The following is a 27,321-nucleotide window of genomic DNA, read 5'->3' on the forward strand; positions in this document are numbered from 1 at the left end:
TCAGGAGCCCTAACTTCCTTGTTAGCTCCACATGATCATTTCTATTTTTTTTTTTTTTTGGGTAATATGAACATGGAATAAGATGGATATCAATTAATGTTATCTGACATATTAATCAATATATGACTTAGCTCACCTCATATGTTTCCAATATCTAAGTCTAAACCACCATTGGGTGCAACATTCTAAATTCCATTAAGACATTCAAAGAACCCATGAGCAGGCTCCTCATACTGGAAATTACAGGGTCCATGGTTTCAGATTCAAATTGACAAAAACTTGTGCCAGTGACTTCTTCAAGATCATTGACATCAAATAGAAGTTTACTTTTAGGATCTCGCACACCATATTAATCTATAGTTCAGGTTTCTAAGTTAAGCCAAATCCCACAAGTTAATTATGATTCATTACTGATTGAAATATATTGCATCCATCTTTGCCACAAAAGAAGAGATGGAGTTGAGGAGCACATGGCAAGACCAAATGAAGCAGCCAATCCTGAACCTTTATTAGTTGGAAGAGAGGTAAGAAAAACAACCACAGAAGTTGAGGGGGTAACCTTCTGGACATTGCAGCAACCCTGAGTTGGATGTTTCTGCTTTCATAGTATTAGGAAGAGAAATTTAAAAACTGAATTAAAAAAAGGATGTCCTTCACCACTGATACAGCACTGCGCATTAAAACAAAGATACCCCAGCTAAGAGCAAAATAAAATTAAAAGCCCAAAGTTTTGTAAATCACTTCTCTTGATAAAGTTCTACATGAGACTTAGATTGACCAACTAGTAATCAAGCAACCAGTCAACTCCACAAACTTCCAAAATCTTGAATGTTTTTTTTTGATAAATAAGCAAAAGAATTGTATTACGAAGAGGCGCTAAAATAGCGACCCAAAGATGTACAGTATAGAGACACTCACCCCCTTACAACTGAACCCAAAACAACAAGAAAACAAAAAACCTTCTCCCTCACCGAGAACCCATCCAATCTATAAAATCTATTAAGGTCGAAGGACTACCTTTTATCAACAATTTGGTCTCCGACCACAATAAATACACAAAAGAAGTTTTCAGCCTTTGGATGGACAACACACTATCTTCAAAGGCAATTCTATTCCTTGCCTTCCAAACGGACCAAAACAAACGTAACGGACACACTTGCCACATAGCCTTACGTTTTTTACCCACAAAGGACCCCCTCCACCCTAAGAGAGTTTACTTTACCAAAGAGGGAAACACCCAAGACACTCCAAACAATGAAAAGAACAACATCCACACTTCCCTTGTCTTTTCACAATGGAGAAGGAGGTGATCGATAGATTCCTTAAACGTTTGGCAAAAAAAGCATCTATTAGCTAAAGCCCAACCCTCTTCTGAATTCGGTCCAAGGTTAGGAACTTTCCCCACGAAGCCTCCCATGCAAAGAAACTTAATTTAGGTCGCACACTAGAGTTCCATATAATCTTCGAAGGAAAAGAAACTAGAGAGTCCAGCTGCAAGGCTCTATACAAGGACTTAACTGAGAACAAGGCATTCTTCGAGTCCATCCACCTCACCCTATCCTCCTCATCCACATTTACCTTCTTCCCTCCCAAACAACAAAACAACCTTTCCACCTCTTCCATCTTCCAATCATTGAAAGGCCTAGAGAAGCAAGGGTTCCAACTTCCCCCTCTTTCCCTAAAAGCTGTCCAAACTTCATTCACCCAAGCCTCTTTAGAAGTTGCTAGGGCAAATAAAGAGGGGAATGACTCACACAAAGGAGTAGTTCCACACCCCTTATCCTTCCAAAAGCTCACCTTCCTTCCATCTCCCACCACAAAGTCAAATCTAGGGGTCACTAGGTGCCCAACTTTCTAATTGCTTTCCACAACCCAACTCCATAAGCCTCCCTAGCCTCACAAGAGCTCCACCCACCTCTTTCCTCCCCATATTTCCCTCTAATCACTTGGTTCCAAAGGGCCTTTCTTCCAAATCTTGAATGTTCTGGAATGAGACTTTGTAATGGGTGACTTTTAAATACCACTACCAAGAGCATCAAGTATGTGAATGTTATGAGATGAAATTGGTCATGATTAAGGCATTTCAGTAGCACTACCAACAACAATAGATCCGCATCGAAACAACATCACTTATTATATATCTGAGCCTCCTTTCATTGACCAGATACTGATAAATACTTGAGGCCTCACTCAAGTGGCAAGGGATTGGGATGGGGATGTGTGAATTCCAGGTGCAATTTCAACAGGGAAAAACAGTTAAGATGGTGACATAATCCAGCATCTACTTCATTCTTTGGTAAAGTCAGAAAGAAGAAGAAGAGGCTACCCTTTTACTTTTTTAATTCAAAAACAAATATCTGAAGATTCCTCAACACATACTCATTTCCCTAATATATATATATATATATATAAGGGAAAAGATGACAAAGGATTTCTATTAATCTGACTCAATGAATTGTGTACATGACCGCTACTAAATATATCCATGAGTAAGGCTAGGATCAAGGTAAAAAAAACTAGGAAGAAAAAATGGGAAAATATCTGTCAAATTCTTATAAATAATTTACAGCCATAGAATAATCTAAATATAGGAACAAATCAGCCTTAATTAATCCTAGAATTTTAGGCTATTCAACCAAGTTTGACTTCGTATATTTAATAGTAAACTCCTTTAGGCTGTATGGCCTGCTTTGATTCCAGATTCTTAGGACTCCCCCTCAAGCTGGTTTGTAGACATTGACCATTCCTAGCTTGCCAGGAATTCCCTAGAATTGTGGCTTCAGTAGACCCTTAGTCAGCACATCCACTTACTGTTTTCCAGTTGACATGAATGATGTACAAATAAGCTTGTTATCTATCTTTCCTTTAATGAAATGTCGATCTACTTCGATGCGATTTGTTCTATCATGTAGCATCAGATTGTAACCTATACTTATGGTAGCCATGTTGTCGCTGCACAACTTCATAGGTCTATCATTCTTTATCTTAGTTCCTTAGAGAGATTTTAACCGTAGGAGTACAAAAATTCCTCAGGCCATTGATCTAAACTCAGCTACTACATTAGATCTTGCTCAACTAATTGTTTTTTGCTTCTCCATGTCACCAAATTGCCTGTAAAAAATGTGCAGTACCCAAAAGTAGACCATCTGTCATTGATACACCCGCTTAGTCAGTATTCATGTATGCCCTCACCTCTCAGTTGCTGGTGTTTCAAAATAGAAGTCCTTCCCCAGGTGCTCTCTTGAGATGTCTCAAAATTCTTACCATTGGATTCATATGTTCTTCATTCGGTGCATGCATAAATTGACTAACAATTCCAATAAAAAGGCAATATCTGGTCTAATACAAGACAAATAAATTAACTTGCCCACTCTGTTTAAAAAATGGTAGGGTTTTTTGTCAATGTTCCCACATTGTGATTAACATCAATTACGGTGTCCACTGGTTTGCATCAAAGCATTCCAGTTTCTTTTAATAGGTCTAGAGTATACTTTCTTTGTGACAAGAAGATCCCTTTCTTTGATCTAGCCGCCTCAATGCTTGGGAAGTATCTCAAATCTCCCAAATTTTTAATTTTGAATTCTTTAGCAAGGGAATCCTTCAAATTTCTGATTTCAGTTAGATTATTTCTAGTCACAATTATATCATTTACATATGCAATTAGCATGGTCACCTTACCTCCTCCATGTTTGTAAAACATTGTGAGATCAACTTGACTTTGGAAATATCTTTTTTCATGGAATGACTTGGTAAATTTTTCAAACCAAGTGCATGTTGATTGCTTTAATCCATAAAGAGATTTTTTTCAATCTACAAACCTTCCTTTTCCTAAACTTTTCCTCGACTCTTCCTTAAAGCCAAGTGGCAATATAATGACTCGTTCCCAATTGGGAAAATATTGTTTGCTTTGGGCCTAAAGGGCTCTCACAGTTTTAAAACATGTTTACAAGGTTAAAAGGAGCTCATACATATATAGCATTAAGATAACACAATGTTTGGGCCCAGAGTGAATAATATCTATACGATAGGAAGTGAATTGTTATAAATGGTATCAAAGCCAATCCCACACCCTAGTGCGGGACTTTGTTTGGCCTTGTAATCCTGTGGAACACAATGAGGACATTGTGTCTACATGAGGCGAGGAGTGATTGTGATATCTTGACGCTATATATGTATGAGCTACTCTTAACCATATAATGCGATTTAAAGCTGTGAAGGTCCTTGGGTCAAGAGCAGACAACATCGACACAGTTAGGACTAGGTCATTACAGGTAATTTCATGTATACTTCTTTCTCTAAATCTTCATGAAGAAAAACATTCTTTTCATCTAGTTAGTGTAGAGGAGACCATTCTTGAATGGCAACAAGTGACAAGAGAACTTGAACTATGTTCATCTTTGCAACTAGTGCAAAGGTTTCTTGATAATTGATCTTGTAAGTTTGTGTGAATCCTTTTGCAACTAGTCTAGCCTTGTATCAATTAATTGTTCCATTTGCTTTGAATTTCACTATGAATATCCACTTGCATCTTATAACCTTCTTTCTAGGAGGAGGTTCCACCAAGTCTCATGTCCCATTTTTATGTGGGGCTCTCATTTCTTTTTGAGTTGCTTCTCTCCATTTTTGATCCTTCAAGGCTTCCTAAATAGAATTTGGGATACTCACACTAAAGAGCTTAGCGATAAAGACTTCAAAGGATGGATTAAGCCGACTATAGGAACTTAGCGGTAAAGACTTCAAAGGATGGATTAAGCCGACTATAGGAAACAAAATTAGAGATAGGGTGTTAAATGCAAGTCTGAACACTTTTTCTTTGAACAATAGGAATATTCAAATCAGATGAAAACTCATGAACAGATTTATAACTTAGGAAATTTAGGGACTCATTTGTGTTGTCCAAGTTTTCCATGTTCTGTTAAGGGGTTTGGCAGTGAGGAGAATTGCTAGCTCCTTTATTCCTTCTCGAATACACTTTTATTTCAGCTTGTTTTCTTGGTTCATTTTCAGATTCTGAAATACCAAACAAGGAAGATCAAATAAGAGGGGGAAGATTTGGAAAATAGAAACCAGTAGGACTTCCCAAAACCGATCTTCCTGTCTAAAACTCCACCTTTGAAGAGAAGGTTTGGGCTAGTAAGGTTGTTTTTCAAAGAATTCGATATCTGTTGTTATACAGAATTTCTGGGGCTCTGGATGAAAGCACTTGTAACCCTTTTGACTTGGTGAGCACCTTCAAAGATACATTTAAGGGCTTTGGGATCCAATTTACTTTTGGTATGATTATGGTTGTGAACAAAAGCAACACAACCAAAAATCTTCAGTGTAAGGGAAAAAAAACGTGGCTAACCATAAGGAAGAATTTCTTAAGCATGTTCATGGGTGTCTCAAATGCAAGAGGGCATTTTGTTAATACAATATGAAGCTAGCAAAATGGCTTCACCCCAATATTGTTTAGGAACCCCTGACTGAAACCTTAAGGCCTTAGTAACCTTAAGTAGAAGTCTATTTTGATCTTTGATGTCCTGTATATGGAGTATAAGTAGAGAAAAGATTTGACAAACCTGTAATATGATCAGAAGCACCTAAATCTATGATCTGAGGACCGGATATTTTTGTGTGTAGGGTAGAGAGAAAATTACCCACTTGAGCTACATTTCCTGTAGATGGAGAAGGGGTTATGAATTTTTGGAGAAACTCCAATTGTTTCTTACTGCAAAACTGGAGATCCAAATGTAGTAGGCTGTCTAATCTTCTACTGTTTAGCCACCTAAAATCTTCTACTGTTTGAGCTTGTTGGTTTGTTTCCTCTCCCTCATCCTACCAGACGCAATTCATAGCATTGATAAGTCATCATTGTCGTTTGTCGCCTACTTACCGGGGAAAAATGGTTGAGAGGAAGACGGTGAAGGTCTTGATTGAGAGAAAGACCTTCTTGATTAGGTTGGAAGGAGATCAAGGAGGTGAATGGTGTTCGATGACAGAGATAAGTAGAGGCTCTGTTTTTGCATTAGGTTTTGAAAAGGAAGCAGTTGGGTGGATGGTTGAATACTTGACGAAAGCCTTAGCATTAAAGAGTCATATGGGGTTCAACAAAAAATTCAGGGGAAAATGCAGGGCTCATCTGTTGGAAGTTGGCTTCAACAACCATGGAAGGTTCATAAGGATCTCGGAGTTTGCTACCAACAGAAAACCTTCCGTTCTAATCATTCCTGAGGGCGACAAGGGCAGAGGTTGGGAGAGTATCAAAAAAGCGTTAGATACAATGCTGGTGGTCCCCTATCCGAATGCAGTAGAAAAAGGAAGGAATTTAAGAGGGGAAAGCTGGCCTCACAACAAAGTGGGCTCGATGCACAGATCCTACGCGAAGACAGTTAGTGACGAAGGACCAAGAGGAGGTGGTCTAGTTCCAGTGGGGAGGTGGGCGCGAGCTGTGGTATGTGAAAGCAAGTTTGACAGGGAGAATTGGGCTGAGGTTGGAAGACTGGTGGCGAGAAGCTTAGGGAAGAATGGCGTTGTAACGATCGTACCCTTTTCAGCTGGAAAGGGTGTATTTTTCGTTGAAACAACCAAGGAAGCCATATTTCTCCATGATTTGAGGAAGTTAAGGGTTGGGGAAAGGAACATTATTCAGTTGCGAAGATGGTCGCCGAAGGAAAATGAGGAAATAGACGGGAAATTTAGAGAAGGATGGATCGAATTAAGGGGGTTGCCATTTCACCTATGGTCGAAGGTTCACCTGAAGAAGATTGTGGAGCAATGGGGGTCTGTAAATGAAATCGATTAGCGTAAGCTGAAGTTATTCGATCTCAGCAAGGCGAGATTAAAGATCGTAATGAAGGATAGGGCAATCCTTCCAGCTATGTTAGAGGTGACTGATGGGGATTGGGTGTTCACAGTCGTCGTCGTAGTGGTCGGAGATGAAGAAAGACGGAGAGGTAGCGAAAAGGGTGAGTTGACTCGGGTGGCTGTCGCTTCTCACACGGGGACAAGTGGAGAAAGACGAGGAGAGTGCGGCAGATCAACGACGGAGGGAAGGTATCGTGTCGAGGAGGATAACAGACATAAGAAGGAGGGAGAAAGGGGTAAGGGCTGCCAGCTCCCGTCACAGTCTCGTTTGAAATCAACAGATGGGATGGACGGGATTGGAGAAGCAGGAGGAGATTGGGCCGGAGAAGATGAGGCTATTGCTGATGTGGGCTGTCGGGCCTGCGAGAGGAAGGCCCAGGCGCTGGCAAAGATTGATCCAAGTGCAGCTGTAATGGGCTGCAAGATTAAAGGCCTGCTGGGCTTGGGCCTAAGCCTAGAAGAGGTTACCCCAGTTGTGACTGTGGCGTCGTCACGCAAGGAAGAAGGAGACTCATCTTCTGCAATCGAAAAGGGGAAATCAGCTCCTGGACTCCTCGAGCTTCAGTCGAGCAGGTTAGCGGAGAAGAAGGTGTTGTACGGTTCAAGGAAGCTGTGGTCAACCTTCTTTTCCCCAAGCTCAGAGCACCGACAAGGCATCCAGAGCAGTAGCGAGCCCATTTCGCGCGGAAAAATCAAGGTGGACAACGAAGAGGACCCAAAGACAGAAGATTTAGGCGCCGAATCTCAGGCAAACAGAGGATTAAATGCAAGCCCTCTCTTTTCTCCGTGTTTTCCAAGGCTTCGCAAGAAGAATTTAGGGGAAAGGGACTCGTCGCCGAGAAAGGAAGCAGATCTGAGCATTTTTTCATCCAACGAAGATATGGAAGGTTTTTTGGGCCGAGTGGGGTCTGATTCTCGTGGCTCAGCAGCCATGGTTAAGCCTTCTTTGCCAGAAACCAGAGGTAAAGGGCCTAGCTTGATGGGGAACTGTGTTTCGAGGGTTGCGGAAATTCTGGAGGTAACGCCTTCACTTTTTAATTCCATCCATCCATATATACCCCCTTCTAGTGGCTTCACTAATTCCCTCTTGAATCCTCCCGTCCACATTCTGAGTCCCTCTACCCCCATGTCTCCCGACTCATCTTCTCAATCTCTGGCACCCATGGAAAACCGAGTAAACTCTGAATTTTTTTCCAAAAAAGTCAACGATGAAGGTCAAATTCCTGTTGATATTCCTAATTTAGAAATGGAAACGGAGGTGATCCAGCCTGCTTGTCCTTACCAGATGTTTGAGAGTGTCAATTCTCTCTCAGCTAATTTAAGATCACCTTTCAAGGAGTTTAGTAAGGCTACAGTTCACTTGGGAGGTATTGCGGGCTCTCCTTCGGGCGAGTTCCAAATAGAAGGACTGTCCCCTAGGAAAATGGCAAAAGTACGTGAGGTTTTAAAGACTTTGGATATCAAGGTATATTCCAGGAGGAAGAGCAGATGCTCCACAGGATTGTGAGACTAACTGGTTTTGGTTCGGTGATTAGGGTCACAAAGTTTCACATGAAGATAATCAGTTGGAATACCAGAGGTTTGGGTTCAAAGAAAAAGAGAAGGGTGGTTAAGGATTTTCTGAGATCAGAAAAGCCGGATGTAGTGATGATTCAGGAAACAAAAAAGGAGGAGTGTGATAGAAGATTCGTGGGTAGTGTTTGGACAACTAGAAATAAGGATTGGGCAGCCCTTCCGGCATGTGGGGCTTTGGGTGGGATTTTGATCATATGGGACGCTAAAAAATTGAGCAGGGAGGAGGTAGTGTTAGGTTCTTTTTCGGTCTCAATCAAGTTTGCATTGGATGGTTGCGAATCTCTGTGGCTATCTGCAGTTTATGGCCCAAACAACTCAGTTCTCAGGAAGGATTTTTGGGTGGAGCTTTCAGACATTGTTGGGCTGGCTTCTCCGCGTTGGTGTGTGGGCGGTGACTTTAATGTCATAAGGAGAAGTTCAGAAAAATTGGGCGGTTCTAGATTAACCCTAAGCATGAAGGATTTTGATGATTTCATAAGAGATTGCGAATTGATAGATTTACCTTTAAGGAGTGCATCATTTACTTGGTCAAACATGCAAGAGAATCCAATTTGCAAGAGATTAGATCGTTTCCTGTACTCAAATGAGTAGGAACAAGCATTTCCTCAAAGTATTCAAGGAGTACTGCCAAGATGGACATCGGATCATTGGCCAATTGTCTTGGAAACTAATCCGTTCAAGTGGGGTCCAACGCCATTCAGGTTTGAAAATATGTGGTTGCAACATCCTAGTTTTAAGGAGAGTTTTGGAAGATGGTGGAGGGAGTTTCAAGGAAATGGGTGGGAAGGGCACAAGTTCATGAGGAAATTACAGTTCGTTAAAGCCAAATTGAAAGAGTGGAATAAGGCTTCTTTTGGAAAGCTAAGTAAAAGGAAAAAAGATATCTTATCTGATTTAGTTAACTTTGATTCATTGGAGCAAGAAGGGGGCCTATCCCATGAACTTTTAGCCCAAAGAGCTTTAAAAAAAGGGGAGTTAGAGGAGTTGATTTTGAGGGAAGAAATACATTGGAGACAAAAAGATAGGGTGAAATGGGTAAAAGAAGGGGATTGTAACTCAAAATTTTTTCATAAGGTGGCCAATGGTAGGCGAAATAGGAAATTTATTAAGGAGTTGGAGAATGAAAATGGCCTAATGATGAATAATTCAGAGAGCATAAAAGAGGAGATTTTAAGGTATTTCGAAAAGCTCTACACGAGTCTGTCTGGAGAATCTTGGAGAGTGGAAGGCTTAGATTGGTCCCCTATATCTGGTGAGAGTGCGTTTAGGTTGGAATCCCCCTTTACTGAAGAAGAGATTTTTAAGGCTATTTTTCAGATGGACATGGATAAGGCTCCGGGGCCGGATGGCTTTACCATTGCAGTGTTTCAAGATTGTTGGGAAGTGATAAAGGAGGATCTAGTGAAAGTGTTTGCAGAATTTCATAGGAGCGGAATTATTAATCAAAGCACCAATGCTTCCTTTATAGTTCTGTTACCCAAAAAAAGCATGTCAAGGAGAATCTCAGACTTTAGACCTATTAGCTTGATCACTAGTCTTTACAAGATAATAGCCAAAGTGTTAGCAGGGCGCATAAGAGGGGTACTTCATGAGACCATCCATTCTACTCAAGGAGCCTTCGTACAAGGGAGACAAATTTTGGATGCAGTTCTCATAGCCAATGAGATAGTGGATGAGAAAAGAAGATCAAGGGAGGAAGGAGTTGTATTCAAAATTGACTTTGAAAAGGCCTATGATCATGTGAGTTGGGATTTTTTGGATCATGTGTTGGAGATGAAAGGGTTTGGTCTTAGATGGAGGAAATGGATGAGAGGTTGCTTGTCCTCGGTTTCTTTTGCAATCCTGGTGAACGGTAATGCGAAAGGGTGGGTTAAGGCATCTAGAGGTTTAAGACAAGGAAACCCTTCATCACTGTTCTTGTTCACTATAGTGGCAGATGTATTGAGTAGGATGTTATTGAAAGCTGAGGAGAGAAACGTCTTGGAGGGTTTCAGGGTGGGTAGGAATAGAACAAGGGTTTCCCACTTACAATTTGCAGATGATACCATTTTCTTTTCCAGCTCTCGGGAGGAGGATATGATGACCCTTAAGAATGTCCTGCTAGTGTTTGGGCATATTTCGGGTTTGAAAGTTAATCTTGACAAAAGCAATATCTATGGTATTAATCTTGAGCAGAATCACCTTTCTAGGTTGGCCGAGATGCTTGACTGCAAGGCTTCTGGGTGGCCTATACTTTACCTGGGTCTTCCTCTGGAAGGGAATCCTAAGGCGAGTGGCTTTTGGGATCCTGTGATTGAGAGGATATCAAGGAGATTAGATGGGTGGCAGAAGGCATATTTATCTTTTGGAGGCAGAATTACCCTCATTCAATCTTGTCTCACCCATATGCCATGTTACTTTCTTTCCTTGTTTAAGATTCCCGCCTCTGTGGCAGCAAAAATTGAGAGAATGCAAAGAGATTTTTTATGGTCAGGCGTAGGGGAAGGCAAAAGAGACCATTTGGTTAATTGGGACGTAGTGTGTAAGTCGAAATCGAGAGGGGGATTGGGTTTTGGAAAGATATCTATAAGGAATGTCGCTCTTTTAGGGAAGTGGTTGTGGAGATATCCTAGGGAGGGTTCAGCTCTATGGCATCAGGTGATTTTAAGCATTTATGGATCACACTCCAATGGCTGGGATGTCAACAACATAGTTAGATGGTCTCATCGTTGTCCTTGGAAGGCCATTGCACTAGTCTACCAAGAGTTTTCCAAGTTTACTCGGTTTGTGGTAGGTAATGGGGATAGAATTCGGTTCTGGGATGACTTGTGGTGGGGGGAACAACCTTTGGGTGTCCAATATCCATGATTACTTAGCGTAGTCACGGATAAAAATGCTCCTATTTCATCAATTCTTGGTTATACCCGCCCCTTCTCTTGGAATTTCAATTTTCGTCGAAATCTTTCTAATTCTGAGATAGAAGATTTAGAGGGCCTTATGCGATCTTTTGATCGTCTACACATATCACCTTTGGTTCCAGATAAGAGATCTTGGTCCTTATCTCCTTCAGGTCTTTTCACAGTCAAATCTTTCTTTCTGGCCTTATCCCAATATTCTGAGTCGCCTCCAGTTTTCCCTACCAAGTTTGTCTGGAATGCTCAGGTCCCTTTCAAAGTCAAGTCCTTTGTCTGGTTGGTGGCTCACAAGAAGGTTAATACTAATGACTTGCTACAATTGAGAAGACCCTACAAAGCACTTAGCCCTGACATATGTAAGTTGTGCATGAAGCATGGAGAAACAGTAGATCACCTTTTCCTTCATTGCTCTTTGACGATAGGGTTGTGGCACCGACTATTTCAATCAGCGAAGATGGATTGGGTTTCCCCAAGGAGCATCTCTGACATGTTATCTAGTAATTTTAATGGTTTTGGATCTTCCAAGAGAGGAATTGTTTTATGGCAAAACGCGTGCATCGCGTTAATGTGGGTGGTGTGGCGGGAAAGAAATGCAAGGATTTTTGAGGACAAAGCAAGGAATTATGAGTATCTTTGGGATTCTATTTGTTTTCTTACCTCTTTTTGGGCCTTTTGTTCTAAGGTTTTTAAGGGGATTCCTCTTAACATATTACAACTTGATTGGTTAGCGGTGTGTAACTAGAGTGTCTACTTTTCTCTTTTTGTACTTTCTTATTTTTGTTTACTTGTAGTCTTGTTTTTCTTTGATGGGAGGATTCCTCATCCTTCTAATTGTACCTTCTTTTTATCAATATATTCCTTTGTCATTTCCTATCAAAAAAAAATAAGTCATCATTGTCTGGTCTTCTTGCTTTGTTTCACGAGCCTTATGTTTCATATCATACAACATTGAGTTGTTGTCCATATTTGAAAAATGCAATTTTAACATCCCATATTTCTTTTGCAGTTGAGAAGAACATACCCCTTGACTGATTTCGGTCTCCATGGAATTGACTATCCATGACATCACCATGAAATTTTTAACATCCCATACAGCATAATTGGGATCAATTGCACTTGGAGCCTTCTTTGAGCCATTCAAATATCCCATACAAATCTCCATGGAATTGACTATCCATGACATCACCATGAAATTCTTAACATCCCATACAGCATAATTGGGATCAATTGCACTTGGAGCCTTCTTTGAGCCATTCAAATATCCCATCTTGCCTCGACCTTTGATGAAGAACCTTACTGATTGTGCTTGACACATAAAATTTTACCCATTGAGCCTATGAGTGGTAATCCGAATAGTAGGACTTCTGTGGAACCAGAAACTTATCCCATAGTGACTTCCTTCCCCTTAGACATAGCTTTGGACATTGTCCTCTAGCAGCAATGTGGGCCACTTAAAAATTTTCAGAACCTAAAAAAGGGGCTCTGATACCATGAGGGAAAGATGAAAAAGAATTCTATTAATCTCACTCAATGAATTGTGTACATGGCTGCTACTAAATATATACACAAGTAAGCCTAGGATCAAGGCAAAAAACTACAAAGAAAAAATGGGAAAAAATCTGTAAAATTCCTACAAATAATTTACAGCTATAGAACATTCCAAATATACGAACAAATCAGCCTAATTAATCCCGGAATTTTAGGCTATTCAACCAAGTTTGACTTATTATCTTTAATAATAAACGCGTCCAGGTTGTATGACCTGATTTGATTCTGGATTCTTAGCAATATATATTTATTTATACACCTTGCAAAGCCTCACAAAATTTCAAGTTACTAAATTAAAATATTCAAGGTACCAAATTTCCAATAGATCTTTATTCTCATAACAACTTATTACTAGGAAAACTTTCAAAAGCTCCCAAATCAACTAAAAACTTGACAAATATTCCTAAAATATGCAAAAACTTCAAGAAATATAGAGAGTCGATGTTCTTGCACTCTTTTACAATGTCAATCATGCAATTATTCAGTATTAGATAGCATGGGACCATTTCATTGAAATTCTAGCAACAAAAAAGCAGAGTAAGTCCAGTCATTATAAACAAGTCATCATACCTCTGGTCTCTCATCAGCCCCAAGTTTCTGAAGTAATGAGAAGACAGAGAATAGCAACCTGTCACGATTAACGCTATTCATCAAGGGAGATTGGTCATCAAATTTATCAGCAAAGTTGAGAGTCTTCTCTTCCTTTCTTTCACCATCCATTTGTTTAGGAGTAGAACTCATATCCATAATTTCTGTAATTTGTAGCAGGGTGGAAAGATGAATTTATTTGTAGACTCTACAGAAGATACAATTGACTAAAAATAATAGTTTTAAAATAACAACTGAACCTGTTTCCTTGGGAGGTCCATGGAGAAGCCCCTTTGCAATAAAATCTGTTGTAGTCCATAAAAGGCCTATTGCTGTCAAACTTATATTCAACTCAGTCTTTTGAGCACTATATGCTCCAGTAACATCTATACATCTGCATAAATCATAGTAACACTAATGTAAACGGAAAAGGTTATCAAAAGGTATCATGAAGAAATAAACAAATATATACTAACAATTAAACATTGATGAATACCATAAATTGCGTGTTATCATTAATATTTTCTCACATTTTGAAGCAATTTAGTGGACATCATAGTCCTTAATTAGCCAAGTTTGCATTGTCCTTCTATGCAGGTGGTTCTCATGGTTTTTAAGCTTGATGTAATTCTTTGTAGGTTTTCCCTTCAAGATCTCAAACCTGGATGACTTAGAAAGAAAATTTTGAGCGGTGGGATAATTTCAGAGAGTTCAAGAAGGTTGCAAAAACATTCGGAACTGAGAACAAAGTAGCAAGATAAGAGGAAGCTTACATAACTCCTCTACAGACCTGATTTTGACCAATTTGGAGTTTGCAACTATTTCAGGGGGATAAAGATGTCCAGATTGAGTGAAATAAAATTTGGAAATTCTAGACTCATAGAAGAATGGATCTGACAATTTTCATCAAATTCTGAGGTCATTTTCTCTACTGGAAAAATCACACAAATCAGAAAAAAAAAAAAAAAAAATCTGCTGAAAAGGGGTTTCAGGCTTAAACTGATGAGAAGGTCCAAACACCCTTAAAAAGGCTCAAAACTTCTTACCACTGCCAAGGGTTTGGAAAGGACATATTAAACATCTTTTGGTGGCTGAGAAAGGGGATTGTGACCAGTTTGAACAGAGGAACAAGGTACACAAGGAAGAGAAAAAGAGTGGTAGCAAGGTGTTCTCCTTTAGCACGTCTATGAAGATTTCCTAGAGTTTTCTTTCTTTCTTTACCTTAGTAGTGTTAGAACTTGATTATCTTTGATCTAGGAATCTTAGATTTGATTCCTAGGCTCTCTCTTGCTTTCTTCAATCTGCAAAAACTCAATCATGAATTGTCACAATTTTAAAGATTCAATTCTTGAGTCTAAGGATTATTTTTATTATTTTTATGATGTTTTCAATACTTTCTATGCTTGGTTAAGGTTTTGGCCAGGGTGAGGGTAACATTGGGACTCTGAATACGAGGCTAAAAGAGTGCTAAACATAAAGAATTGATTATGCCCAGATCTGATCCATCTGGTGCCCACAAAATTTAGAAAGTAACTCTCTTCTTGTGCCTAAAGAGCCAGTTTGCAAAATACATGTTTATATCCCCAATTCTTGGCACTAGTATTGAGATTAGTGACTATTGTTGTTAGAGTGAGAAACACATTGATCTAGAATGTTGAAAAATTGGGTATCAAACGGAGAAGACACCTTTTGCAAAATTGAAACCTAAAAGCGATTAATGAATATATATTTCACTTGGGTTGAGGTAATCATTAGGCCTAAGTGTGTACAAATAAGGGCTAGTGTGAGGATATCAATGGGATCCTGAGCCCTAAGGACTTTTCATTGTTGATAAAAATTAGTTTTTATTCATTAATTTTCTACTATTCTCCTACAAAATTCAACTATATATCATTGATCATTTTAGAAACAACTCTCTCTATAATCTATTCTTCCATTGTTTTTTATTTATTTATTTATTTTGGTTCCAAGTTTTTCACAAGCATTCCCTGTGGATGCAATCCTGACCCACTGGGTAAAGCTACTGGCCAATACCCTATACATCGGGTAGAACTCCAATGCAATATGAAGGATCAATCAAGCATATACCAAAACCTTACCCTAACTATTTGGGGTTGGCTACATTTTTTTTTTTTTCGGCTTCTTCTATTTAGATTCATGTTTAGTTTTAAATCAGGGGTTAAAACATAAATTCTACTCAAAAGAAACTTTAGAAAATCACAACCTGGCATGAAAGGAGAGTTAAATTTAGGAAAAAACCCAACAGAACCACAAGTGCTTTTTGCAAGTAAGGTACACCAAAGATATAGCATTTAATAGAAAACCTATAGCAAAGATATAACATCAAAACTATTGGCAGATATCAAGAGTAATTAAAAAACACCAAATATTTGGGCACAATAACTATCATCATTACCTGCACAGAAGAAGGATTTATTATCTTAAACTGCCATAAGAAATTTAAAACTTCTAAACAGAATTTCTTCATTTCCTTGGAGATTCAAACATCTGAGGTGGTAGCATGAAATTCTCAAGCCAAGTTAGGTTTACATGAACCTATTAAAGTGTGATGTGCTGACTTGATAAAAGTTCAGGAGACATGCAACTTTATATGCCCCATGTACGATGCAAGCTTATCACCTTGGCCTGCCTCTGTGCATATATGAGCATATACACATGTATACATACGTGGATAAGGATTCACCTAATTCATTGATAACTAGCTCTTATATTAATGAAGATATATTAAATAAAGCACAATTATGTTTAATTTTTTTTTTTTACATAAAATATAATAATTGTCAACCATAACCCCTACAGAAATATCAGACAAAATTACTCTGATGCTACAAATTCTTTACTGATTATCTTTAATGCAACTCCCCAACTTTAATTGGCTTATTCTGTTAAACTTGTTTAAATCTAAAAGTTGTTTCAATTTTCCTCCTATTGGCATCTTAATTTCATAAAATATCCTCCTAGGTATCACTCAGACACTATTAAAAAAGCCTAACATGGCAATGTACATCGAGGAAATGCAAAACAATCATTAGCTTACAATATCCGGCACAACCTAGCTGAAGCAACTTGAATGGCATGATCAGATTGGTCTATGGGTTGAGATTAGGTGGCATTCAGCTCAACCAAACCTACCAAGTTGAAATGAAAAATCTTACTGCTCGGGCAGATGGTGCCATAAAACACTATTACTCTAGACATCCACAGATTGGGTCGCATCCTAAACATCTTTTTCTAGAACATCAGATTTCAATATTTCTTCCCTCATTCTCCCATATGAGGAAAACATAAAATACACATTGTATTGAAACCCATTAACCTAGTTGAATTGAGAATTTCTCAAAGCAAGGCAATGAAGCATGGCATAAAAAGCCCAGTGTAGTGTGGCACGCTCCTGTGTTGCTTGAGTTTTCCTGAGTTGTTTTCTATATCTAGAGACAAAGAGGGCTTCAGTAGTCAGTGATGCCAAAACTAAGGAGTTGGAGCTTTCTAAAATCCAAGGTTTGTGGAAGATTTTTGGGATTGGAAATCACAGACAGTCGAGGAGTTCTTAGTAGCAATTAATGGTGTGACCCAGTTGGGAAGGGAAAGATGTTTGAAGATAAGATGGAAGGATTCAAACAGAGGCAATTTTTTTGGTGAAAACGAACATGCTGCCAAAAATAGCTTTCATTTTCTGGATTGCAGTATGAGAGAGACTGTTGGCTATGGACCATCTCAAGGTCAGATAGTGGAGCACAGTTTGCTGGTCCTACTTGTCTAAGAGGAAAGGAAATCAGTGAATGATTTAGTAGTTTATTACTCAGTTTCTTTGAAGTCATTTTTTTTTTTTTTGATAGGAAACCATGCATGAATATATTGATAGAAAAAGAAGTACAAAAGGAGGACAAGGAATCCTCCCGCCAAAAGAAAAACTAAACAACACAAAAAAATAACAAGACACTACACCGTCCATTGGAACTACACACTGCTAGCCAATCTAGTTGTAATACGTTAAGGGGGATGCCCTTAAAACCCGCGGAACAAAAAGCCCAAAAAGAAGCAAGGAAATGAATGGAGTCCCAAAGATTCTCTGAATTCCTAGCTTTGTCCTCAAATATCCTAGCATTTCTTTCCCGCCACACAACCCAAATTAAAGCTATGCACGCGTTTTGCCACATAACTAACCCTCTCTTGGACTTGCCAAAACCTTTATAATTGATGAACATCATGTCTGAAATGCTTTTCGAAGGAACCCAATCCATCTTGGCTAGCTAAAATAGTCTGTACCACAACCCCAACGTCATAGAACAATGAAGGATGAGATGATCTGTTGATTCTCCTTGCTCCATACACAACTTACAAATGTCAGGGCTAAGAGCTTTGTGGGGTCTCCTCAATTGTAGCAAGTCATTGGTATTTACCTTCTTGTGTGCCACAAGCCAGACAAAGGCCTTAACTTTGAAAGGGACTTGAGATTTCCATACAAACTTAGTGGGGAAAAATGGAGATGAATCAGGCATTTGGAACATGGTTATAAGGAAAGACTTGATTGTAAACAATCCTGAAGACAATAAGGACCAAGATCTTGCGTCTGAAGCGGAAGCGGATAAATTCATACAATCAAGAGAGCGCATGAGGCGTTCTAGATCTTCTATCTCAGAATCGGTTAGATTACGATGGAAATTAAAGTTCCATGAGAAAGGGCGAGCCGAACTGAGAATTGAAGATATGAGAATATTTTTATCCATTACTACTCTAAATAGTCTTGGATATTGGTCTTTGAAGATTTGGTCCTCCCACCACAAATCTTCCCAGAAGCGAATTCTTTCCCCATCTCCTACGACAAACTGAGTATACTTGGAAAAATCCTGAAAGACTTGTGCAATGACCTTCCAAGGACAACGATGTGATCATCTGACTAGAGTGTTGGCATCCCAACCATTTGAGTGTGTCCCGTAGATGCTAAGAATGACCTGATGCCACAGAGTTGTACTCTCCCTAGGAAACCTCCACAACCATTTCCCTAAAAGAGCGCGATTCCTTAAAGGAATCTTCCCAATCCCCAAACTCCCTTTTACCCTTGGCTTACACACTGCATCCCAACTAACAAGATGATCTCTTTTGCCTTCCCTAACCCCTGACCAAAGAAAGTCCCTTTGCATCCTCTCAACTTTTGCAGCCACTGATGCTGGAATCTTAAACAGAGAAAGAAAGTAGCTAGGGATGTGGGAAAGGCATGGGTGTAGGAGAGTTATCCTACCACCTAAAGGTAAGTAAGCCTTTTGCCACCCGTCTAATCTCCTAGAGATTCTCTCAATCACTGGATCCCAGAATCCACAAGCAATTGGATTCCCTCCCAAAGGAAGACCCAGATAAAGTATAGGTCAATCTAAAGCCTTGCAGTCAAGCATCAAGGCTAACCTAGAGAGATGATTCTGATCAAGGTTGATGCCAAAAAAATTACTCTTGTCAAGATTGACCTTAAGCCCAGAAACTTGACCAAACACTAACAATAAACTCTTAAGAGTTTGTAGTTCTTCCTCACTAAAGTTAGCAAAGAGGATGGTATCATCTGCGAATTGCAGATGGGACACCCTACATCTATTTCTACCTACCCTGAAGCCCTCCAGCAAACTTCTTTCCTCAGCTTTCAACAACATTCTACTCAACACATCTGCAACAATAGTGAACAGGAAAGGGGATAAAGGGTCACCTTGCCTTAAACCTCTAGATGCCTTGACCCACCCTTTAGCATTACCATTCACTAGAATAGCATAAGAGACTGACGACAGACAACCTCTCATCCAACTCCTCCATTTAGAACTAAATCCCTTCTTTTCCAACACAAGATCCAAAAAATCCCCTTTCACATGGTCATAAGCCTTTTCAAAGTCTATCTTGAATACAACTCCCTCCTCCCCTGATCGCCTTTTCTCGTCCACAATCTCATTGGCTATAAGAACTGCATCCAGAATTTGTCTCCCTTGAACAAAAGCACCTTGAGTGGAGTGGATGGTCTCGTGTAGTACTCCTCTTAGTCGCCCTAACAAGACTTCTGCTATTACCTTAAAGAGACAAGTGATCAAGTTGATAGGTCTAAAATCCGAAATCCTCTTTGACCGACTCTTTTTGGGCAAAAGAACTATGAAGGAGGCATTGGTGTTTTTATTAATAATCCCGCTATTGTGAAACTCTGCAAACACCCTCACTAAGTCTTCCTTGATCACATCCCAACAATCCTGAAACAGTGCAATGGTGAAACCATCAGGCCTCAACGCCATATCCCTATCTAACTGAAAGATGGCATTAAAGATCTCTTCTTCGTAGAAAGGGGAATCCAGCCTAGAAGCACTTTCTTCTGATATAGGGGACCAATCAATACCTTCTACTCTCCAAGACTCACCAGGAGGACTCGAGTAGAGCTTTTTGAAATAAAGTAATATCTCCTCTGTGATGCTCTCGGAATTGTCCAACACCAAACCTCTTTCATTTTCCAAGAATTTGATGAAATTCCTGTTTCGTCTCCCGTTAGCCACTTTGTGAAACAACTTTGAGTTGCAATCCCCGTCCTTAACCCATTTTACCTTAGCTTTTTGTCTCCAATGAATTTCTTCCCTCAAAATTATTTCCTCTAGCTTTGGAGTCATTATCTATGGTTTTCTCTTTATTTAGTTCTTAAGATAGGATTCTTCATTACCAAGTGTCAGCCAAGGGAGCTGGCCAATTGCCATCACAGTAGGCCCCACACCTCCTTCATTGACACTATCTACCAAGAAATCCCAGCACCCAGGAGAGTCCATCACTGATTCTAGCCCCAAAAGGCCCTACCCTGTGGTATCTTGGTGATGCTGCAGGGGCCACTTTTGGTCGAATGATTTAGTAGTTTACTACTCAGTTTATTTGGAGTTGTTGTCTATGGTTTTCTCTTTATGTATTTCTGAAGATAGGCTTCCTCATCACCAAGAACCAAGGAGGCCAGCCAATTGTCATCACAGTGGGCCCCACACCTCCCTTATTGACACTATCTACCAACAAATCCTAGCACCCAGGAGTGTCAATCTCTGATTCTAGGGCCAAAAAGCCCTACCCTGTGGTATCTTGGTGATGTTGCAGGGGCCAGTTTTGGCTATTGACCTTCCCCTATCATGGCCATATCTTTGCAAGGCCTAACAGGCTAGGGCTACTTCCCAGGGAATTATAAAAGAAACTCAAGTCCTAATCCCATGCTTGGAATTTTGTAAGGATATGTTAGGTGTATCCACTTGAGTCATCCCCCAGCTCTACTGCCAGCCTGTTTATTGGTCAAAATCACCAACCCTGTCACCCCAAACCTCAACCCACGTAGCACAGAAATCTCATGGACAATAAGCCTCCTCTGGCAAAGAAACATCAATCAACAATATTGATATGAATGCGGCAACTCGTCACATAAATTACTCCTAGAGGAACTGACAAGGAATATCTTTAAAAAAAAACAAGAAAAAAAAGAAGAAGCAAGAAAGAATAATATTTAGAGATTCAAAGTTCTGATCCTCTTTTAGTCATATCCAAAGCTAACACTAAATTTCATGTTATGTTAGCTTAATAGGTTTCCCCCCATTTTTCTTCTTTTTTTTTGAGAGATAAATGGTTAAAAATTTATCTCTAATTTTGTTACAGCAGACACTCTTCAGAGGCTGCATAAATTTTCTTGTGGTATTACAAACATGCTTCAAATGAAGGAAACCAGAATCATCAGCTAACTCCATTTTGAAGGCCATTTTATGGCAGAAGTCATGCTTGCAAGGCTACAAATTCTTTGAAGTGCATGAATAAAGTACATAACTTTGGATGCAGGATCTTGTTTTCTAATCAAATGATAGAAATATCCATTGCTCTCAATACAGGATCTTGTATCCAAATCATATATTCAAACAACTCTATTCTGTGGGGAATGAGAGAGAGGAATGAGAAGAAAATGGAATAACTAGTATGAAATTAGACAACATCATATTATAAACTAAAATTCTAGCAATATAACTCTTCTATTAACCTTACCATTTGAAGCTGCTTAAAAGAACTTCATAATTTACTCAAATATTTTTATTTTTCAGTGATAATATTCATAAAAAAAAAGTTACAATGTTTAGCTAAAAAAATGTGGATTTTTTTTAGAAGAAAAAAATGAGCAAAATGAAAATAAAATTATTGAAAAATTCTAAAATGTAATCTTACACATGGAGGCAATCTGCAGGTATAGTTGAAAGCCCATCATTCATAATGACACGTAGACTCTAAAAGAAAAAGGAACACATCAGTAGGATATAAAATATAGACAAAATATTAGTATATAGCACAAAAGGAAAAATTTCGAATGACAGCACTGAAACCTCAGCATCTGATCGCAGTATGTTATATAAGCTAGATATAGAAGGATACACTTCACCATACAAACAGAGACCAAGCTTTAAAAAAGAATACATGATTGACAATAATTGTCAACAAGAGAGAGTCACCGATATGCATATTAGCAACATTTGACAGTTAAATGTAACTGATACAAATCCAGATTTCAATGGATAACAAAAGATCATCAGCAACTGTTTGCAGGGCATGAAGAAGAAGAAGAGCAAACTGAAGTTCATATGATCATCTACAAACCAGATATAGAATTTGAAAGAGCTTGCAGTCAATCATGTGAGTCTTCAACCTAGCTGTTAGAGCCAAAATGTTTGCAACATGAAGATACAAGGTGTCCATCTATAATTTTATAATCTAAATCATATTGATGTAGTTCTAGCCTGAATCATTTTTTTTTCTTTTAAATCATTCTATATGCTAAACAACAAAAACAACAGAAATAACAGGTTCCATTTTACAGCTAAGGTTGACACTCTACTATACAAGGAAAATTGTACAAAAAGATAGACCACAAAAGAATGTACTAGAGGAACCTTTCTTGAAAAAACAACTAGGCACCTCTCAATGGTAGCCCAACCCTAGTGGTGTACATACCATAACTCAACTAAGTTGAATGACATTTAAAGGGCAACCTTTAAATTCATCAATATAAGAGACCCACAAAGAAGTAAAAAAATGACATAAATCCCATAAAGTCTGTGACGTCCTCCATTTGTCCTTAAAGATCCTAACATTTCTCTCTCACCACACCAGCCAAAGTGAGACAAACAATCTTCCAAAGTGTCTTGCCTTTGGTGGAGTTACCCACAACATCCCTACCTATAAAAAAAGCCCATGCCACAACCCCAAAGTGAACGGACAATGTAGAAATAGGTGGTCACTCATCTCTCCACTCCCCTTACATAGAATACACCACTCCGGCCTGAGAGCTTTGGAAGGTCTTCTCAACTGAAGCAAGTCATCGGTATTCACCTTCTTGTGTGCCACTAACCAACCAAAGGCCTTGACCGATGGGACTTTTGATTTCCAAATAAAATTGGTAGGATGGAAAGGAACTAAATTTGATAATTTGGACAAAGCAAGGAAGAAATATTTATTGAGAATAAGCCTAAAGAGGTCAATGCCCATGCTCGCGCATCTAGTATAGATGTGAACAAGTGTACACGAATGTGAGAAGTCATTAATTCTTCGAGATCCTCAATCTGCACATCAATTAGATTGCAGCGAAAAATTAGATTCCAAGAGAGAGAAGAGGCATTGCCACAAATAGCTGAAATGGAGAGGTCTCTAACTATGACAACTCTATAAAGTCTTGGAAACTGTGAACACAACGGTTAATCCCCCCACCACAAGTCTTCCCATAAAAGATTTCTAGTCCCATCTCCCACCACAAAGTGAGTATGGGATTTTGAGCTATGACCTTACACATTTGTGAACTCGTGTGGATTAAAACTTTACCAAAGGAATTGCAAGTAGAGATTGAAAGACCTATGAGCATGTATCGTGACAACAAAGCAACAATAAACATTGCTCATAATCTTGTTAAACATGATATGACCAAACATATTGGATTAGACAGACAATTAATCAAAAAGAAAAGATTGATAGTGGACTAATTCGTTCTCATCAAAAAGAAAATATTCATCTCATCTAAGTTGTAGCTAACTGACATTTTTACTAAAGGGATTCCTAGTCCAAGTTCCAATTCAATGGTGAGCAAATCGAAAATGGAAAATATTTTCAAATTATTTTGAGAGAGAGTGTTGGAAATTGGTATAATTCCATAAATTTAGGGATTTGGTTGTATTTGATTAGTTGTATTATATTTGGTTGATTTTATTTATTTATTTATTTATTTTTTAATTTTTTTTTTGTTAGTGATATTTGGTAGAATTAGTCAACTATTATATATGGAGGAATTATGTATACTATTTTTCCATTAAAATGCTAAATTGGTTTTATCCAATAATGTTCCCCTCCAAAAGGAAACTTGAGTATAATATCAAAGCTTACACATTCTAACAAGATAGCTAGCCTATGATTTGTTCATGATTGATATTGATTCCTAACAATTTGCTCTTATTTAGATTTATCTTCAAACCTAATATATGCCCAAAAACCGACAAAATGAACTTAAGACTTTGCAAATCCTTTGTTCTATCCTTGAAAAAATAGTGTCATCCACAAACTACAATTGTAACAACTTAGTTATACTTCTTCACACCTAAAAGCCATTTGTTAATTGAGAGAAAGATGTGTTACTAATAAAATAATACAAAGCATATGCATATACCACTTTGGCACAAGCAGGCTATTTATCTAATGCCCTAATAGGAAGACCTAAATATAAGAGGGGCTAATCCAACACAACTAACATAGTCAAATTAGTAATTTAGTGAGCAGGGCATTAATTCCTAATAGGATGCTCTTATCTACATTTATTTTTAAGACTTGAAATTAGCCAAAAAACTAACAAAACATGCTTGCAATCTCTTTCTTATGGGGAAAACATTTGTGGCTAAAAGAATACATTGTCATTTAACACTACTCTTTTGTTATGTGGAAGAACATGGATATAGAAATCATGGAGGGACTTTTTAGTTTTTCATTAAGATGAAGTCATCACTTGGGCTCCATAGTTCTCCTACTTAATGATATGTATTCTTTTTACAAGTGAAAAAAACAAGTTTGAAAGGAAGGCACAACCATGAACATGGAATGGATGGCACGGGGATCGACATTTCCCAACTAGTTATCCAAAATTTCCATATTTTATTAATTTTTCTAGCACTCTTTTTAATTGATATCAATTTTGGACATAGATCTCCATTAATATGTTTGCATGTAAGAACCTTGAGAGTGATATTTTGTGTGTGAGCGTGCAAAACTATAAGGCAAAATGAAATGGGAAACATTATGATTAACGAGGGACATTTTGTGTGTGGGTAGGTATTGGTCAGCGGTAGGGAGGGCAGGTGTATACCTATCAGAAAAAATGAAATGACATATATTATGAGTCATGATGGCATTGTGTGTGTTGGTGACAATATCATTCACAAAAAAAGGACAATGTGTAGGTGGGTGGTGGGGGTATAGATATAAGGAAAAATTAAATGAGAAACCTTATGATTAACTAAAAAAATGGACATAGTGAATGTGTGTGGAATACTGTGATTCATTAAAAAAAAAAAAGGAAAAATTAAATAAGAAACATTATGATTCACCAAAAAAAAGGACATTATGTGTGTGTTTGTGTGTGCATGTAAGCAGAAAATTTTTACATTCCACCCAACTAGATGTTTTTCCCTCACCTGGAATCCTAAAGTGACAAGATCCTTCTCTGATGCATCAGCCACACACCTTAAGGAACAGAAAAAAGGGAAAATTCAACCAAGGAAGCAGAACCATTAAAACAAGAGAATAAAACGCAAGTCAGCAAGTAAAAGTAAAACCTCAACATTTCAAGAATATCTGGCCAGCTGTAGTGCAACTTCTCTCCGTGCCTCTGAAAGGAAAATTTGCAGAAAAAGCATGTGAACATGTGCCAGAAAGCAAATGTGTTATGATAGCTCAATAACAGGTGATGTTTCCACCTGCCATTCCCTTGATGGCATAGAGTGGTCTGTAAGAGGGAGGTATGCTCATACGCAAGGTAGTAGAATAGCCAATCCAGGACATGCTAGATTGTTCTAGAGAACTCTAGGAAATCCTAGACCTACAAGGTGACGCTAAATTTTTCTAGGATATCTAGAATGCTTACATGAGGAGTTAAAATAAGCAGAAGATGGCTTAATTGGTTGCTATTATGGGATGTATGCCATTTGTACTGTTCCTAACCAACCAACATAACCATGGGTGATGCAACACACCATACAACAACGGAATCCTTGTAAAACTCTCATAAAAATACAAGTCCACTTACTCTTTAGTATGCACTTTTTGTGTGTGCTCGCCTAACCTTCTCTAGCTAATAAATTCCATCAGCCTGCTAGCTAAATAGGCAATTTGTGCGAGTCAAGTGTTGCAAAAGCATCTTTGCTTGGAAAACAAGAATTCTATGATAATAGAATGAGAAGCATAATATAGAAAGATGTGTGACATTTAATCATCCTTAAGATGAAATAAATTACCTCTAACACATGGAGAAGAATTTTCAAAGCTCCAACACGACCATCAGTGATTTGACTAGAAAAATAAAGGACCCGTAATGGGGATATGACAGCACACTCAAGTGACCTCAACTCTGAATTGATGGTTTCCATCTGGAGAGAAATTCAGTCAGGAGCAGCGTCAATCCCTAGTTTAAGAATAATATGTAGCTGCTAAACAAAAAGGATGACAATTCTCACATCATGAGATGCACTATGGGCCTTAGATGGTATATATTCCTGAAATCGATCTGAACCTAAAACAGCACAAATTGATTGATCCAATGCGTCAAGCGCCATATTTCGTAAATGCTGGTTAGAACTATTGGTAAGCTGCAAAATATTCTTGTGATGTCAAGAATGATGTAAAAAGTGAAAGCATAAAGAACTATAAAAAGAATAACAGTTATATTCACCTCAAGAAAATAGGTAACAACTTGATCCCATAATGGTTCTACTCCTGTGATACAGTAGAAAATTTCAGAATAAAGAAACTAGTACAAAGTATCTGAACTCAAGAATCCTAACTTCATATAACTCCTCATTTAAAGGATGCCCTATGCAAAAGCATGAATTAAAAAAGAAAAAAGAAAAAAAAAAAAGAAAAAAGGAATGAAATTCATAAGTCACCATCACAAATTATTTGCATTAAAAAGATGAAGCACTATCAGAAAGATCATACCAAAGAATAAAATGAAAACATACAGTAGAGAGAATCTTGACAAAGACATGACCAAAGGAACTCTGAATAAAGCACATCCATCAACATTCTATAGAAAGCCACTGTGGACAATGGAAATGAAGGACACAGAACCCCCTGAATGGTGATATAGTTTTTTTTTTTCTTTACTTATTGTTATTACCTGAAACAATAATTCATTGATAATGATTTGAAAGTACATGTGAACGATGAGGAAACCTTCCCGAAAATCTTATCTACTATACTCCTTTCTCTCGTAGGCTTACACACCTGGTCCATCCAACAAGTTCATCTCTCTTCCCTTACCCCACTCCAAACCAAAGAAGATTTCTTTGTATACATCCAATCATCTAAGTCACTTAATTGGAACTAGGGAAACTGATAAGAAATAAGTGACAATAAGTGAAAAACATGAGTTACACAAGAATTATTTGGTCACCAAAAGATAAACAAGCTCTCTTTAAACCATCTAATCATTCAGAAACCTTTCTAAGATTGGATCCTAAAAGGAAACACCATTTGGATTACCCCCTTAAGGGGGAGACCCAAATAGGATAAGGGCCAATAAAAAACCCCATAAACTAAGAAGGAAGCTAAAGCCCGAACTTGGGCCTTATTTACA

General features: G+C 38.4%; 1 protein-coding gene across 3 annotated transcripts in view; it reads right to left on the reverse strand.

Moving 5' to 3' along the window:
* The window catches only part of LOC100264068 (uncharacterized), an 85,819-nt gene that overhangs the window by 11,130 nt on the left and 47,368 nt on the right, over positions 1-27,321 (reverse strand). For all 3 annotated transcript variants that reach the window (XM_059742465.1, XM_010661648.3, XM_019224901.1), the window contains 8 exons: positions 26,416-26,459; positions 26,201-26,332; positions 25,982-26,113; positions 25,304-25,356; positions 25,163-25,211; positions 21,666-21,724; positions 13,712-13,845; positions 13,434-13,615 (listed from right to left, as the gene is read on the reverse strand). In XM_059742465.1, the coding sequence (XP_059598448.1) occupies positions 13,434-13,615; positions 13,712-13,845; positions 21,666-21,724; positions 25,163-25,211; positions 25,304-25,356; positions 25,982-26,113; positions 26,201-26,332; positions 26,416-26,459 (785 nt within the window). The remainder of the gene's footprint in view (positions 1-13,433; positions 13,616-13,711; positions 13,846-21,665; positions 21,725-25,162; positions 25,212-25,303; positions 25,357-25,981; positions 26,114-26,200; positions 26,333-26,415; positions 26,460-27,321) is intronic.

Source organism: Vitis vinifera, chromosome 14 (assembly GCF_030704535.1).
Source record: "Vitis vinifera cultivar Pinot Noir 40024 chromosome 14, ASM3070453v1".
NCBI classification, from domain to species: Eukaryota; Viridiplantae; Streptophyta; class Magnoliopsida; order Vitales; family Vitaceae; genus Vitis; species Vitis vinifera.